The sequence below is a fragment of the Sceloporus occidentalis genome, unplaced genomic scaffold (genome assembly GCF_023333645.1).
Source record: "Sceloporus occidentalis isolate IW3139 unplaced genomic scaffold, rSceOcc1.0.p SCAF_14, whole genome shotgun sequence".
Taxonomy (NCBI): domain Eukaryota; kingdom Metazoa; phylum Chordata; class Lepidosauria; order Squamata; family Phrynosomatidae; genus Sceloporus; species Sceloporus occidentalis.
The window spans coordinates 18,083,025-18,097,320 of NW_028316994.1; the positions used below are offsets into that span (position 1 = coordinate 18,083,025).

Here is a 14,296-nt window from a genome sequence, read left to right on the forward strand (position 1 = left end):
TAGCTGGTTGGAGGGGATGCTGGGAGTTGGAATCCCCCCCCCAAAAAAAAAAATAAGTTCGGCATTGCACTGGGAACTCTTGATTTTGGGAGTTTCCTAAAAAGTTTTTTGACTCCAGCTCCCATAATCCCCTCCAGACAGCATTGCAAAGTCCCCAGGTCCAGTGCATTACCAAACTTCCCTTTTCCTTTTTTTTACTCCAACTCCCAGAATCCTGGGGGCTATGCTGGCTGGAGGGGATTCTGGGAGCTGGAGTCAAAAAAGGAAAAGGAAGTTTGGTAATGCACTGGAAAGTCTTAATAATAATAATAATAATAATTAGGAAAGTCTCCAAGTCAAGAGTTTCCAGTGCATTACCAAACCCCCCCTCTTTTTTTTTGGACTCCAATTCCCAGAATCCTCTCCAGCTGGAGGGAATTCTGGGAATTGGAGTCCAAAAAAAAGAGGGGGAGTTTGGTAATGCACTGGAAAAAAGTTTGGCATGCATTGCACTGAATGTGCAAAAGAAAGCCACGTGTCAACCTGGCCCAAGAACTACAACTCCCAAGATGCCCTGGGGCAGGAAGTGCCCTCCTCCTCCTCCTCCTCCTCCTCCTCCCCCCTCCCAAACCCATGACCTTGTTGGGGGGGTGAGTTTAGGAAGAAGAAGAGTGAGTAAGCCAGCAAGGCAGAGAGAGACGGAGAGAGGAGCCATTGAGCAAAGGCCCTTGCAACTGGGGAAGCAACATTTGCAAAAGCAGGCCCTCCAGCTGCCCTTGGAAACTACACATCCCAGGGCTTAGCCTTCTTAGACCATGCAGACCCTTCGCCTGCCCCCCAAGTTCTGCTGGAGCCTCTTGAAATGGAGTCCCCCCCAAGGGTGAGCCTCTCGTTTTGGGGGTGGGAGGAAAAGTCTTGCAACTTTTTTTTGGGGGGGGGGTTGCAAATGTAGAGAGAAAAGAGGGGCTGGCAGTGGGGCAGAGTGGTCAGTGCAGGGGAGTTTGTAGTTGTGTAGACTGCAACTCCCCAGACTTGGTTGTTTTGTCTGCAACCCCTGTTATCCCCTATCAGTTTTGGTGGTTGGGATTGCAGTCCCCATTATCCCCCAATAGACTTGGTTATTGGGATTGCGGTCCCCCTTATCCTCTACCATTGCTTTAGGAGGGGGAAGGTGGGACTTGTAGTTCCTCCCAAGGGTGAGCATCACATTTTGGGGGTTTGGATTGTGGAGGAAAGGTGTTTAAACTTTTCATTGCTATTTAGAGAGAGAAAAGGGGGGGGGGGCTGGCAGTGGGGCAGAGTGGTCAGTGCAGGGTGTTGGGTGGCCAGTCAAGGGGGGGTTGTAGTTTTGCAGATTGCAACTCCCCAGACTTGGTTGTTGGGGCTGCAGTCCCTATTATCCCCTACCTTTGTCTTTGGCTGTCAGTGTCTCACCCCAGTTTTTCTGCCTCCTCCAGGTCTAGAGGGGTCCCAGTCCGGACGCTGCCCCCGACCCAAATCCTCGGAGTGAGGCTCTATGCTGCCCAGGCTGCAGAGGTATGGCATCGGGGTCCATGGGGTCTTTAGGGGTCTCTTTTGCTTTTGGGGTCCCATGTAGCAGCACCATGAAACAATATACACACACACAAACACACCTACCTACCTAAGGTCTTTGGAGGGGTATCACAAATGACAGAGCAGTGGAATAACAATTACAAAACCTTTTGTATACTTATATACTACAGATATATATATACACACACACACACACACACACACACACACAGATGCACAAATTTGTAATATAGTTTTATGGGTACATAAACGTTTTGTTATTGTGATATTTATATACCAATAAAACTATATTACACACACACACACACACACACATATATATATATATATACACATGTACATATACACACAAAGATATTACAAATGTGTGTGTATATATAAACACATACACAAGTTTATAATATAGTTTTATAGTTTATAGTTTTATGGGTATGTAGCATATACTATACTCTTATGTATGGCATATCCCCATATACTTGTACACTACACACACACACATAATATATGAGCATAAAAAAGTTTTGTTATTGTTCTATTTACATACCCATAAAACTATATTACAGATTTGTGTATGGATATACATACATACATACATACATACATTTATAGTATAGTTTCATGGATATATACTATATACTCATATATGATATATACCTATATACTACACACAAACACACACACGCATATCATATATGAGTATACCAAAAGTTTTGTTATTAATCTATTGTTGTTATTTGTGATATTATAATTCAGGTAAGTGCTGACATCTTTTTAAAATTTAAATTGTGGGGGGAACAGATTGCAGCGGCTCACACCGGTTTGTAATATAGTTTTATGTTTATGTACCATATACTCATATATGGTATATACCTTGTAGTCATATACCACACACATATATGTAGGAGCATACAAAAAGTATTGTTACTGTTGTCCCATTGCCCCATTCTTTGTGATGCTGCATCTGAGGCGGGTGCTGATTTTTGGGGATTAGATTTGGGCCCGGGGGGGATTATAATGCCGGGTGGGATTACCGATTCTGGCAAGGAGCTTCCTGTTTATTTTTGCAAGGCGGTGATTAATCCCATTTATGCTTGCAAAATCTCTTGTTGGGTTAGATCTGCATTTGCCTTTCCAAAGGGCCGGGCAGCAGAAGCGAGAAAACACTTGCACCAGGACAGGTTGCGTTGCCTTTAATCCAAAGTATCCCTAAATCCCAAATCTTCCACACGGATGGCTGAGACGGCGACCCCTTTGCTTTCGGATGGTTTGGTGTACACAAACCTATCAAAAGATAGCGTATGCAGTGACTTTCCAGCCATGTGTTGTGTGTCTTCAAGTCGTTTCCAATTTACATTGACCCTATTCTGGGGGTTTCTTGGCAGGCTTTCCTCGGAGGTCGCTTGCCATTGCCTTCCTCTGAGGCTGAGAGAGTGAGACTTGCCCAAAGGCCATCCAGTGGGTTTCTGTGGCTGAGCTGGGATTCGAACCCTGGTCTCCAAAGCAGAACCCTGGTAGTCCAGCACTATAACTACTACACCTCACTGCCTCCTACGAATGTTGTGTTTAGGCTTCATTATATCTAGGCAAATATTCCAAAATCTGGGGGGGGGGGGGGGTCCAAAATATTCCTGCTCCAGGCATTTTGGAAAAGGGAGCCTCCACTTGTCTCCAGAGTTTAGAAGCAATGTATTTATTTGGATGCACCTTTGTGAGATCCTCCCTAGCATCAGGGGCCTCCTTTGGGCCCATAAAGAGCCTTTGCATCCGATTTTTGGGGGGGACCCCATTGACTGCGATATTACATTGCATTTTTACATTGAATTGTTGCTCCTGTGTTTATACCCATCAATGGGTGAGAGACTTCCAAATTTATGTCCTGAGTCATCCATGGTTTGGTGGCACAAATTGCACCCCAAAACCATTAGCCCCAGTGACTTAAGCAAACTGGTTTTGTTGTCATCATCTGCTGACTAAATACTTCTTTCCTGCTCCATCCCACATTCATTGGCCTTTTAAAAATACTATTTGCAAACTTTTATAACCCATATATTAAACATAAATAAATACACAACTCTTTCTTTCTTAACGACATTAATATCTTCTTAACTTTATTCTGTTTTAGGCTGTACATCGTAGGCTTTTATCTGTATTTTGGCTACTAATATTGTACAGCGCAGGGGAAATCTGCGTCGCTCTATAAATAAAATGGAATAATAATAATGATAAGCATAAACACAATCACATTTTATAAATATATGTAAAATGCAAACAATAACTAAACAAATACAACTAAACTATTAAACAAAAATCAAAGTATAAAACATATACTACTAACTCTTGCCGCCCCTATTAATATACTTCATGATAGATAAGGATATATTTAACCCTCTACAGCTGCATCTACACTGCAGAAATAATCCAGTTTGACAGTGCTTATTAAATAAGATAAAATACTGAAATGCAATATTAAAATACAATGAACCATCCACAGACATAATACAAATTATTATTATTATTATTAGTAGTAGTAGTAGTAGTAGTAGTATATGTGCTTTTAACAGTCCATAAAAACATATATGTATACATACATACATAAACCAACGAAGAAGACTTTGCTGTCAAACAAATATACATACAACAAACACAATAAATGACTTTACTTCCTGGTTGCATCTGTAAAATAATAATAGTAAAATAGTAGTAATAATAATAATTAATGATAGCAACAACAATAGTCATCATTATCATCATCATCTTTAGTTCTTACCTGCTTCTACCAATGGATTGAGACAGAGAACAACAGCAATTAATTTAAAACCTACATTATTATTGTTATAAATTAATGCTTTTAACTTTGTATGTTTTTAATGATTTTCTCCTTTTCTCTTGCTATCATCATCCTTTAGTATTAATGTTTGCAATACTGTTTTTAAGATGGTATTGTTTGTTTTTAAGTATGTTTTGTGAGCCTCCTTGGGTCTGATTTAGGAGAAAGGCGGTCTAGAGAATAATAAATAAAACCGGGGATGTATAAAATGCGCTCCCTGGGCTGCGCATGACCCCAGTGCATAAATAGAGTCCCGATATTGGGAGAAACGCGGGATGTAATTAAATAATAATAATATTAATGACGCAATTTCTGTGGTTCTGGGCGTAACCTGATACGCCTTTCAAATGCAGATGCACACAATGTTGTGTTTGCAACCTGTCATTTCCGAACGCTGGCCTTCTTCCAAGATGTTGCGCCGGCACTTTCTGGGCCAAAGGTCATATTATTCCAGGAGGATTTTAATTCTGGAACGGGGTGTATTTAGGGGAAAGGTAACGCCAGGCTTTATGGCGATGGGACGGTTCGCTCTGTACTTGGCTGGCGGAGAAGAAATAAGAAGAAATGTCATTTTAACCTGCTTTGCAATTTGATTTTATCTTTTGCAACAAAGCTTCCAAAGTTTTGGGATCCCTGCAAAGCTGATGAATATTCTTGTTCACAGGAGTTTCTGTGACGGCGAACCCTTCACTTTCTGATGGTTCAGTGTTTACTGACTTTGTTCCATGCGCAAAATTATTGCAAAATATTGTGTATAAAATTACTTTTGTGCATAAGGGGTACATGAAATGTAAATGAATTTTGTACTCAGACTTGGGTCCCCAAAACAATTTTGTATTTAGACTTGGGTCCCATAAAGATGCCTTATTATTATGTAAATGCAAATACTCCAAAATTGTACACATGTCTTGGCTGTGATGGTGACCCTTTTGCTTTGTGATGTTTCAATGGACACAAACTTTGTGTCATGCACAAAATCATTACAAATATTGTGTGTAAAATTGCCTTTGGGCTCAGTGTAGAAGGTGCATTTGGAACCTAAATGAATTTTGTATTTAGACTTGGGTCCCATAAAGATCCTTCATTATATGGATGCAAATAGACTTAAACTAGGAGCCCTGGTGGCGCAGTGGTTAAATGCCTGTCCTGCAGCCATTCACTCGAAACCACAAGGTTGCGAGTTCAAGACCAGCAAAAGGGCCCAAGCTCGACTCAGGCTTGCATCCTTCCGAGGAGGGAGCTAAAATGAGTACCCAGACTGTTGGGGGCAAATTAGCTTACTTGCTAATTAGCTTACTTGCTGTTCACCGCTATGATCTTTGGAATAGCGGTATATAAATAAAACAAATTATTATTATTATTATTAAAAGGCCTAACGTTCTGCTTCAAATATTGCTCAGTGGAGGCAACAGCAGTGATCCACCCCATTCTCCTGGCATTCAGTTTAACACCAGTTTTGCTGCACAAAAAACACAGCTTAAGGCAGCTCTAGAATTTTATTCCCCCCCCCCAAAAAAAAATAATTAAGAACAAGTCAATTAAAAACAGGTTACGTTTGGCTCGTCCACCTCTTTGTATTCAGAGTTGGATTGCTACTGTAGAGCGAAGGCAGGGAATTTGTTTCAGCCAGAGGCCCGAGTTCGAATTCAGGGAAATCCTGGAGGGCAGCATTCCTGTGGTGGGTGGAGCCAAAGGCAAAAGGGGTGGGGCCAAAATAGTAGCCGGGTTTAGCTTGAAGCTCCTTCTTAATGACGGTAATTAAGGCTTGTCATTTCAGCCTCCAAGACTTCGTTTGGGTGGATAAAAGCCATGCAAAAACTGGGATATCAAATTTCCACTAGTGCATCATTATCAATAATTATTTATTAATTAATGTATTATTTACATCCCACTTTTCCCCCAAAAGTGGGACTCAGAACAGCTGACAATTTAAAAGGAAAGTACAATTAAAACATACAAAAGAGAGAACTAAATTATTACAGAATTAAAACAGATCACTCATTCCAAGAATAAAACACAGATTGAAAAGGACTTTAAAAACACTGCACTATAAAACAGTACAACACTTAAAGACTTTCTGCCCTATATTATTATTTGTTTCCTTTCTCCGTCCGTTTTCTCCCTGAAAGAGACCCAGAGCGGCTGACAGATAAAATTGTTTGAAAAATGATGTTTAAAAATTGCAATCAATTTTAAAAACAATGAAAAACATCTAGATAAAAACAGTATGAAATGACACAAAACATACAAAGTGCTTGGAAAGCCTCCTTTTAGATATCTCCGCAGGTCCTAATAACCCTTTGCTCTCCTAGCCTGGGATACCTATCTTAATACCTTTAATATTTTTGTGCATGAAACGATGCTTGTGTCTCTGAACCTCCAAAAAGCAAAAGTGTCACTGACTCAGCCGCGTTTTGGAATATTCCACATTTCGGCATTCCAGAGAAGAGGGGCTCCACCTGCCTTTTGCATGTTTCTCGGTGTGACGTTAATTCATGCATAAAAATATGAAATGACGTATATATTTTGTCGCCCTTTGCAGGCCGTGCTGGAAAAACCGGGCGCCAAGACTGATTCTGCTTCCCAAGCCGTGTCTGAAAAGACGCCTCTGGCCACAGTATGTGCTGCTCCTTTAATTTAATTTTGTTTTTAATTTATTCTGAGCATGAAATCGGGGTTCGGTTCCTCTCTTTGGCATGGAAACCCGCTGGGCAATCTTGGGCAAGTCACACTCTCTCAGCCCCAGAAAACCCCGCAATTAGGCTGAGCCTTAGGGTCGCCAGAAGTCGGAAATGACTTGCAGGCATGCAAGCACAACAAACTATGCTAAGCAAAGCGACATTATAAGCTCTTGGGTCCATATGGTGATGTTAAACGTTTATAGCGATAAGGGGCTTTTAAAAAAGAAAAAGCATTACTCATCAAATTACTCATTAACTGCCTGCTGCTTCTCTCCCGTTTGCAGGAGTCCAAGTCCTTTGCGGTGGGGATGTTCAAGGGTCAGATCAACACCGAGCAAGTTTTCCCTTATCCTTCAGGTAAAAGCAGTGTGTGCTTGTGTGTCTTTACAGGGAACAGATGTGGAAAGAGGGGCGGGTAAGGGAGAATTTGCACAACCATCAGGACCGTGTTTGACCCATAGCAGATTCCTCCCTGCAAACAGACACTTTCTGCATGTATTGTACTATTGTTCCCATCATCCATCCATCCTGGAAGCAGTACTTTCTGGATGTATTGTACTATAGTTCCAATCACCCATCCATCCAGCAAGCAGGCACTTCTTGGATGTGTTGTACTGTAGTTCCTATCATCCAGCCAGCCAGCAAGCAGGCACATTCTAGATGTATTGTACTATAGCTCCCCTCATCCATCCATCCATCCATCCATCCATCCATCCATCCATCCATCCGGCACTTTCTGAATATATTCTATTATAATTCCTATCATCCAGCCAGCCAGCAAGCAGGCACTTTCTGGATATATTTTACTATAGTTCCCATCATACAGCAAGCAAGCAAGTAGGCACTTTTCTAGATGTATTGTGCCATAGTTTCCATCATCCACCCATCTGGTGCGGCCTTTATTGGGCAAATTGGGCATCAGACCCAGAAAATCTCCACTCAATGCCAAAATTAAAAAATTAAAAATAAAGAAACAAGAAGCACTGAGCCATCTATTTCCAGTTTTTATTGGACCGGACTTGGACTTAACCGGAGGTTGCCCTCTTGTCTTGTATACAAAAAGACCATTGCTAGATGCCTTCTCTAATGGCAACCCCCCCTTTTTTGTTGGAAAACTATGTAGTTTTGGCCCGTGGGGTGGTGGGGGTCATGAGGCTCGTGGTGGAGCCCAGCTTTACTAGTCCTGGCTTAGACGGGCCAACAAACCCACCCCTCGAACGGAGGGAATTTGTGGAATAAGAGAGGGAATTGCGTGTTGCATTTTTCCTCGGCACAGTTGGAATGTGCAGAATCTTGAACACAGAACCAAGGTGAGGTTGTTAAGGGAATTCTATGATTTGGGTCCCTAGAAAATCACATGCAACCTCCCCATAGTTTGGCAAGCAAAGAGGGAGTGACCCCAGACCCAAATTTAACCATCCCCTTTCCTTCCCCATTGGTTCTCTTCCAGCCCTCACTGCAGATCAAACCCAGACCTTGCAAGAACTGGTGGGCCCAGTCTCTCGATTCTTTGAGGTAAGAGGTTTTGGGGGGATGCCATCGATTCTGCCAGAATTGGGGGTGAGATGGGGGTCTGGCAAAGGGCCTGGCCAGCAGGAGATTGACTGATGGATTATTTGCTGAAAATTCACATTGCAATAGTGGGAAGGTAAGCTTGCAAAGGTGTGCGAGTGAGTTTTAATTTTTAATTTAATTTTTTGGGCTGGCTCAACAGATAACCCTCTGTTTTTCCCCTCTTCTCTCCCTGTTTTCTCTGCTCAGGAGGTCAATGATCCAGCCGAAAATGACACATTGGAGAAAGTGGAAGAGAAGACCATGCAAGGGCTGAAGGAGCTGGGCGCTTTTGGACTGCAGATCCCAGTCCACCTGGGCGGCCTGGGGCTCAGCAACACACAGGTGAGCATCCCACCTCCACACAAGGTGGCTTGGTAAACATCTTTATTTGAAATTAAAGGGACAAGTTTAGGATTGTGTACAGTGGGAGCGAGCGTGGCGTAGTGGCTTAAGTGCTGGACCACGACTCTGGACATCAGAGTTCAATTCCCTACTCAGCCGCTGGGTGAATTTGGGCAAGTCACACTCTCTCAGCCTCAGAGGAAGGCAATGGCAAACCTCCTCCAAACAAATCTTGTCAAGCAAACCCCATGACATGCCTGCCTTAGGGTCGCCATAAGTCAGAAATGATTGGAAGGCACACAGCAACAACATCAAACAGCATGCAGCATTAACTATGATAGACATTACAGGCTAAGTCTCCCTTATCTGAAAGACTTGGAACCAGAAGTGCTTTGGGTTTTGCATTTTTTTCTCCAGATTTTGGAATATTTGCATATACATAATGATATCCTTGAGATGAGACCCAGGTCTAAGCATGAAATTCATGTACGTTTTGTGTAAACCTTATACACATAGCCTGAAGATAATTTTGTATACAATATTTTCCATAATTTTGTGCATGGTGCAAAGTTTGTCTACAATGAACCATCTGAAAGCAAAACACTCGCTCTCTCCGCCAGCGCCTGGTTTTGGAAGCTAAATGGCTGGTTTGTGTTTAAGTCGGAAGCTGTCAAGAGAGAAGTTCCAGCTTCTCTTGAGTTTGGTTTTTTAGATGCAGTGGGCTCTTGGCATTTGCTGGGATTTGATTTCTGGATTCCCTGTGAGTACCAAAATCTGAGGATAGTCAAGTCCCATCATATAAAATCACATAATGTAATGGTGTTCATTGTGTAAAATGGTTAAATCAAGGCTTGCATTTTGGAATTTATATATATTTTTGGAATATTTTCAAGCCATTGATAGTTCAATCCGTAAATAAGGAATCCATGGATACGGAGGGCTTGACTGTACTTGTATTCTGCTATACAGTCATCCCTCCATATCCATGGATTTTTTATCCACGGATTCAAGCATCCATGGCTTGGAAATATTTTTAAAATATATACATTCCAAGAAGCAAACCTTAAGTTTGCCCTTTTATATAAGGGTTATCATTTTGTGGTGTCATTGTATATAATGGGGCTTGGGTGTCCATGGATTTTGATATCCATAGAGGGTCCTGGAACCAAACCCCAGCGGATACCAAGGGCCCACTGTAATTGCATAAGTGGTATGTTTGCATAACAACTAGGAACTGTTACAAATCCCTATGCTTAGTGGGATTACTTATAACTCTAGTCCCATTATGTACAATGGTGTGGCAAAATGGCATCCCTTATATAAAACGGCAAAAATCAACCTTTGATTTTTCGGGGGAGGAGGAATGGTGTGTGAATTTTTTCAAACCCATGAATGCAAAATCTATACCTACGGAGGGATGGGTGTATTCAGTTTTAAAGTATGGTTATGTCAAAGAAAAGACACCTAAAAGCAAAAGGGGCGTTATTAAAAATGAATGCAAAGGAATGTCCCAGGGATTTCCAAGTAATGCTTTGGAAGCCCTAGAGAGTTGCACCTGCCAGTCAGAGTTGGCAGTAATGAATTGAGTGAACCAAGGCAGTTTTTTGTGTTTGGATGTGTGTTTGTGTGTGTTAGTTTTCTTCCCTGTTTTCTCCTCTGGAAGGGGGAGCCTCAGACAGCGGTGTGGGGGGTGTTGAGGGGAGAGTACCCCACCAGCAGCTTGTAAGATGTTCTCTGTCTTCCACAACTGAGCATCCAAAATGTTCCACCTTGACTTTAGACTCATAGAATCATACACTCATAGAGACCCAAGAGCCATCCAGTCCAACCCTCTTCTGCCATGCAGGAATACACCATCAAAGCACCCCGGACAGATGGCCATCCAGCCTCTGTTTAAAAACTCCAAAGATGGAGACTCCACCAGACTCCGAGGGAATGTGCTTCACTGTTAAACAGCTCTTACTGTCAGCAAGTTCCTCTTAATGTTTAGCTGGAATCTGTTTTCCTATAGCTTGCATCCATTGTTCCATGACCCATTCTATGAAGCAGCACAAACAAGCTTGCTCCCTCCTCAATATGACGCCCCTTCAAATATGTAAACCTTCCCATGTTGCTTCTCTCCCTTTACCTTGCAGTACGCCCGGCTGGTGGAGATAGTTGGCATGCATGACCTTGGGGTGGGCATCACCCTCGGGGCTCACCAGTCGATCGGCTTCAAGGGCATCCTCCTCTATGGCAACCAGGCCCAGAAGGAGAAATATCTCCCCAAACTGGCAACAGGTAGGGCACATTTTTGTTTCTTGGAGCACGGCGGGCGAGACGTTTAGCCTCCGTGAGGAGCCTCCAAAGCAGCTGTGAGCAACTGTGCTAGAGAGCGGGTGGCCATTTGTGGCCATAGAGATAGTGGTCTTTGCTTTCTTTTCGATGGCAGATAAAAACATTTTTATGGCCCCCAGGGCTTTGCATATTGATACGGGTGCTGTTTTGTATTTGTTTTAAAGAGTTTTAAATTCTTAAATTGTTGTTGTTGTTGTTGTTGTTATTATTATTGTTATTATTATTGTTATTATTATTATTTTCTTATAGCCTGCCTTTCTCCCAATATAGGGACTCAAGGCAGTGAACAAGTATATGTAATAATGTAATATTTCTCTTAGCTTCAATTGTTTAATTTTTTTAAAACTTTGTATTTTTAATGTTTTATACTGTTTTAACTTAGACTGTTTTAAATTTGTTAGCCGCCTTGAGTCCCTGAACTGGGAGGAAGGTGGGCTATAAATAAAGATGATAATGATAATAATAATAATAATAATAATAATAATAATAGAGCTGGGTCACAGCTCCCATCATCCTCTGCCATTGGCCCAGCTGGGGGTCAGTGAGAGTTGCAGTCCCTCAGTTTGACCCAATCCCTGCATTAATCCCTGCTTTAAGTGATAAATTATTATTATTATTATTATTATTAACATTTATTTATAGAGCACTGTAAAGTTTGCACAGCGCTTTCCATAGTAAGGGTCAAATAAAATAAGGGGTGGAAAAGAATAAAAACCTGCCAAGTAGCATACAATCTAAAACAACAACATTACATGATTAAATATCTCTAAAATGATATGAACTAGTATACAATAGAGAATGGAAGGTGGAGGAGCGTTGCCTCTCTGTCTCCCCATGAATGCCCTTTCTCCATTCCTCTTCTTTATGGGTCTTTGTGCTTCTTTCCCGCTTCTCCAGGGGAGGCCATTGCTGCCTACTGCCTGACGGAGCCCGCCAGCGGCTCGGATGCAGCTTCCATCCGCTCTTCAGCGCAGTTGAGCCCCTGCGGCACCTACTACACCCTGAACGGCAGCAAAATCTGGATCAGGTGAGTTGCGGTGTGCAGGGAAAGTGTAACACTAGCAGTACAAAACCATAGCTTGAGTTCCCTTCTGGTTCAGAGTATGAGGCAGGTGAAATGACCACACAGACCTGGTCTCAAGAAAGGCTGTTTTGTCTCAACAAATGACATAAAAAGAAAGATAAGGCACACATGCACACTCAAATGTCAACAAGTTTAAGGAAAGAAAGGAAACAAAAGCATATATGCCACCTTGTCTGCGCAGAGTTACAAGCAGCTGTGAAGCAAAATCCTTTGCTTGACAGCATCCTACTGTTTATATCTTTGCTACAAAAGCTTCTAGAAAAGATCGTGTCATCTCACTTACAGGGTTTGGATCAAGGAAAAAGGGGGGACATTCCCATGCCAATTACTGAGTTGTTTAACCAGGTGCCCAGATGAACATCTTAATCTTTTGGCACTTGGAGGCCATTGCAGGGAGAACTTGCCTTGACCCATTCTCTGACAAGGTAAGCAAGGCCTACAAATCTATAATGCAAAATGCAGCTTGGTTTGTACATTTTGCTCAAGCCATAAGCTCAGGCCTAACAGAAAGGAGGCGCAGAGGGGCGGATGGGGAGAGATGTTCCCACCCTCGGTGTGCAGAAGGGGGAAATTTGGAAGAGCTACTTTTTTGTACTTGCATCCCCCCAGAATTCTACAGAATCGTTTAGTATTCTGCATTATATTAGGGAATTATTATATGTATTGCACTCTGTGTGTATAATATATAGAATCATCAAATCACAGAGTTAGAAGAGGCCCCAAGGGCCATCCAGTCCAACCCCATTCTGCCATGCAGGAACTCACAGTCAGAGCAGATGGCTTCTGTTTAAACACCTCCAGAAAAGGAGACTCCACCACACTCCTAGGGAGAGTCTTCCACTGTCAAACAGCTCTTGCCATCAAGAAGTTCTTCCTAATGTTTAGGTGGAGTCTCTTTTCCTGCAGCTTGCATCCATTGCTCCGGGTCCTAGTCTCTGGAGCAGCAGAAAACAAGCTTGCTCCCTCCTCAATATGACATCCCTCAAATATTTAAACAGGACTATCATATCCCCTCTTAACCTTGTCTTCTCCAGGCTAAACAATACATACCCAGCTCCCTAAGTCTCTCTAAGCCTCCGGAACTTTCACCATTTTGGTGGCCCTCCTCTGGACATGCTCCAGCTTCTCAACCTCCTTTTGAATTGTGGTGCCCAGAACTGGACATCTATATAATAAATATACTCTATATTGTGAAGTCAAAGGCTTTCACAGCCAACTTCCATAGTTTTTTGGGGATTTTTTTGGACTATGTGGCCATGTTCTGGAAGAATTTATTCCTGACGTTTTGCCTGTATCTGTGGCTGGCAAACCCATCATGGGGTTTTCTTGGCATGTTTCTTCAGAGGGTGTTTGCCTTTGCCTTCCCCTGAGGCTGAGAGAGTGTGACTTGCCCAAGGTCTCCCAGGGGGGTTCATGGCTGAGCATTGAATTGAACCCAGGTCTCCAGAGTTACAGAATGGCAAAATCAAGGTTTGCTTTTTGGGATTTTAAGAAATATTTTCTGGCCATGGATGGCTGAATCCCTGGAGACAGAATCCGTGAGTACAGAAGGCCAGCTGTATTTATTATAACCATGTTTATGGCACACTTTCTGCCGTATCCCCGAGAAGGCTGGGGTCAGGCTTTACGAAGAGGAGGAAAACTGTACCCAAATTAAAATCGTCCCTATGTAAAACCAACAACAAAAACAGGATTAAAATCATGCCTAAAATCTCTCAGGAAATTATTTTAAAAAGGAAAAGGAGGATGATGCCTGAGCCATTCTGCCCAGGGAAAATGCTCCACAGCCAACAAAGGGGCCCACAATGCCAAGCCCCTTTCTCTGGGACCCTCTGGTAGGGCAGATACTCTGCACATGTTCAGAAGCAAGCTTTTTCCTTTCCTTTTTCCTTCTAGTCCTAAAAGAATTTCCCATACGCCTACATTCCCCCTCTCACC

The 14,296-nt window shown here is 42.5% G+C and overlaps 1 protein-coding gene across 1 annotated transcript in view; it reads left to right on the forward strand.

Annotated features, from left to right (window-relative positions):
* Positions 1-592: 592 nt before the first annotated feature.
* The window catches only part of LOC149304342 (very long-chain specific acyl-CoA dehydrogenase, mitochondrial-like), a 28,144-nt gene continuing 14,440 nt past the window's right edge, over positions 593-14,296 (forward strand). The window contains exons 1-8 of the mRNA XM_089479750.1: positions 593-859; positions 1,437-1,515; positions 6,903-6,977; positions 7,326-7,398; positions 8,492-8,556; positions 8,803-8,937; positions 11,073-11,217; positions 12,172-12,301. Coding sequence (XP_089335876.1) covers positions 795-859; positions 1,437-1,515; positions 6,903-6,977; positions 7,326-7,398; positions 8,492-8,556; positions 8,803-8,937; positions 11,073-11,217; positions 12,172-12,301 — 767 coding nt within the window. The 5' untranslated portion in view covers positions 593-794. The remainder of the gene's footprint in view (positions 860-1,436; positions 1,516-6,902; positions 6,978-7,325; positions 7,399-8,491; positions 8,557-8,802; positions 8,938-11,072; positions 11,218-12,171; positions 12,302-14,296) is intronic.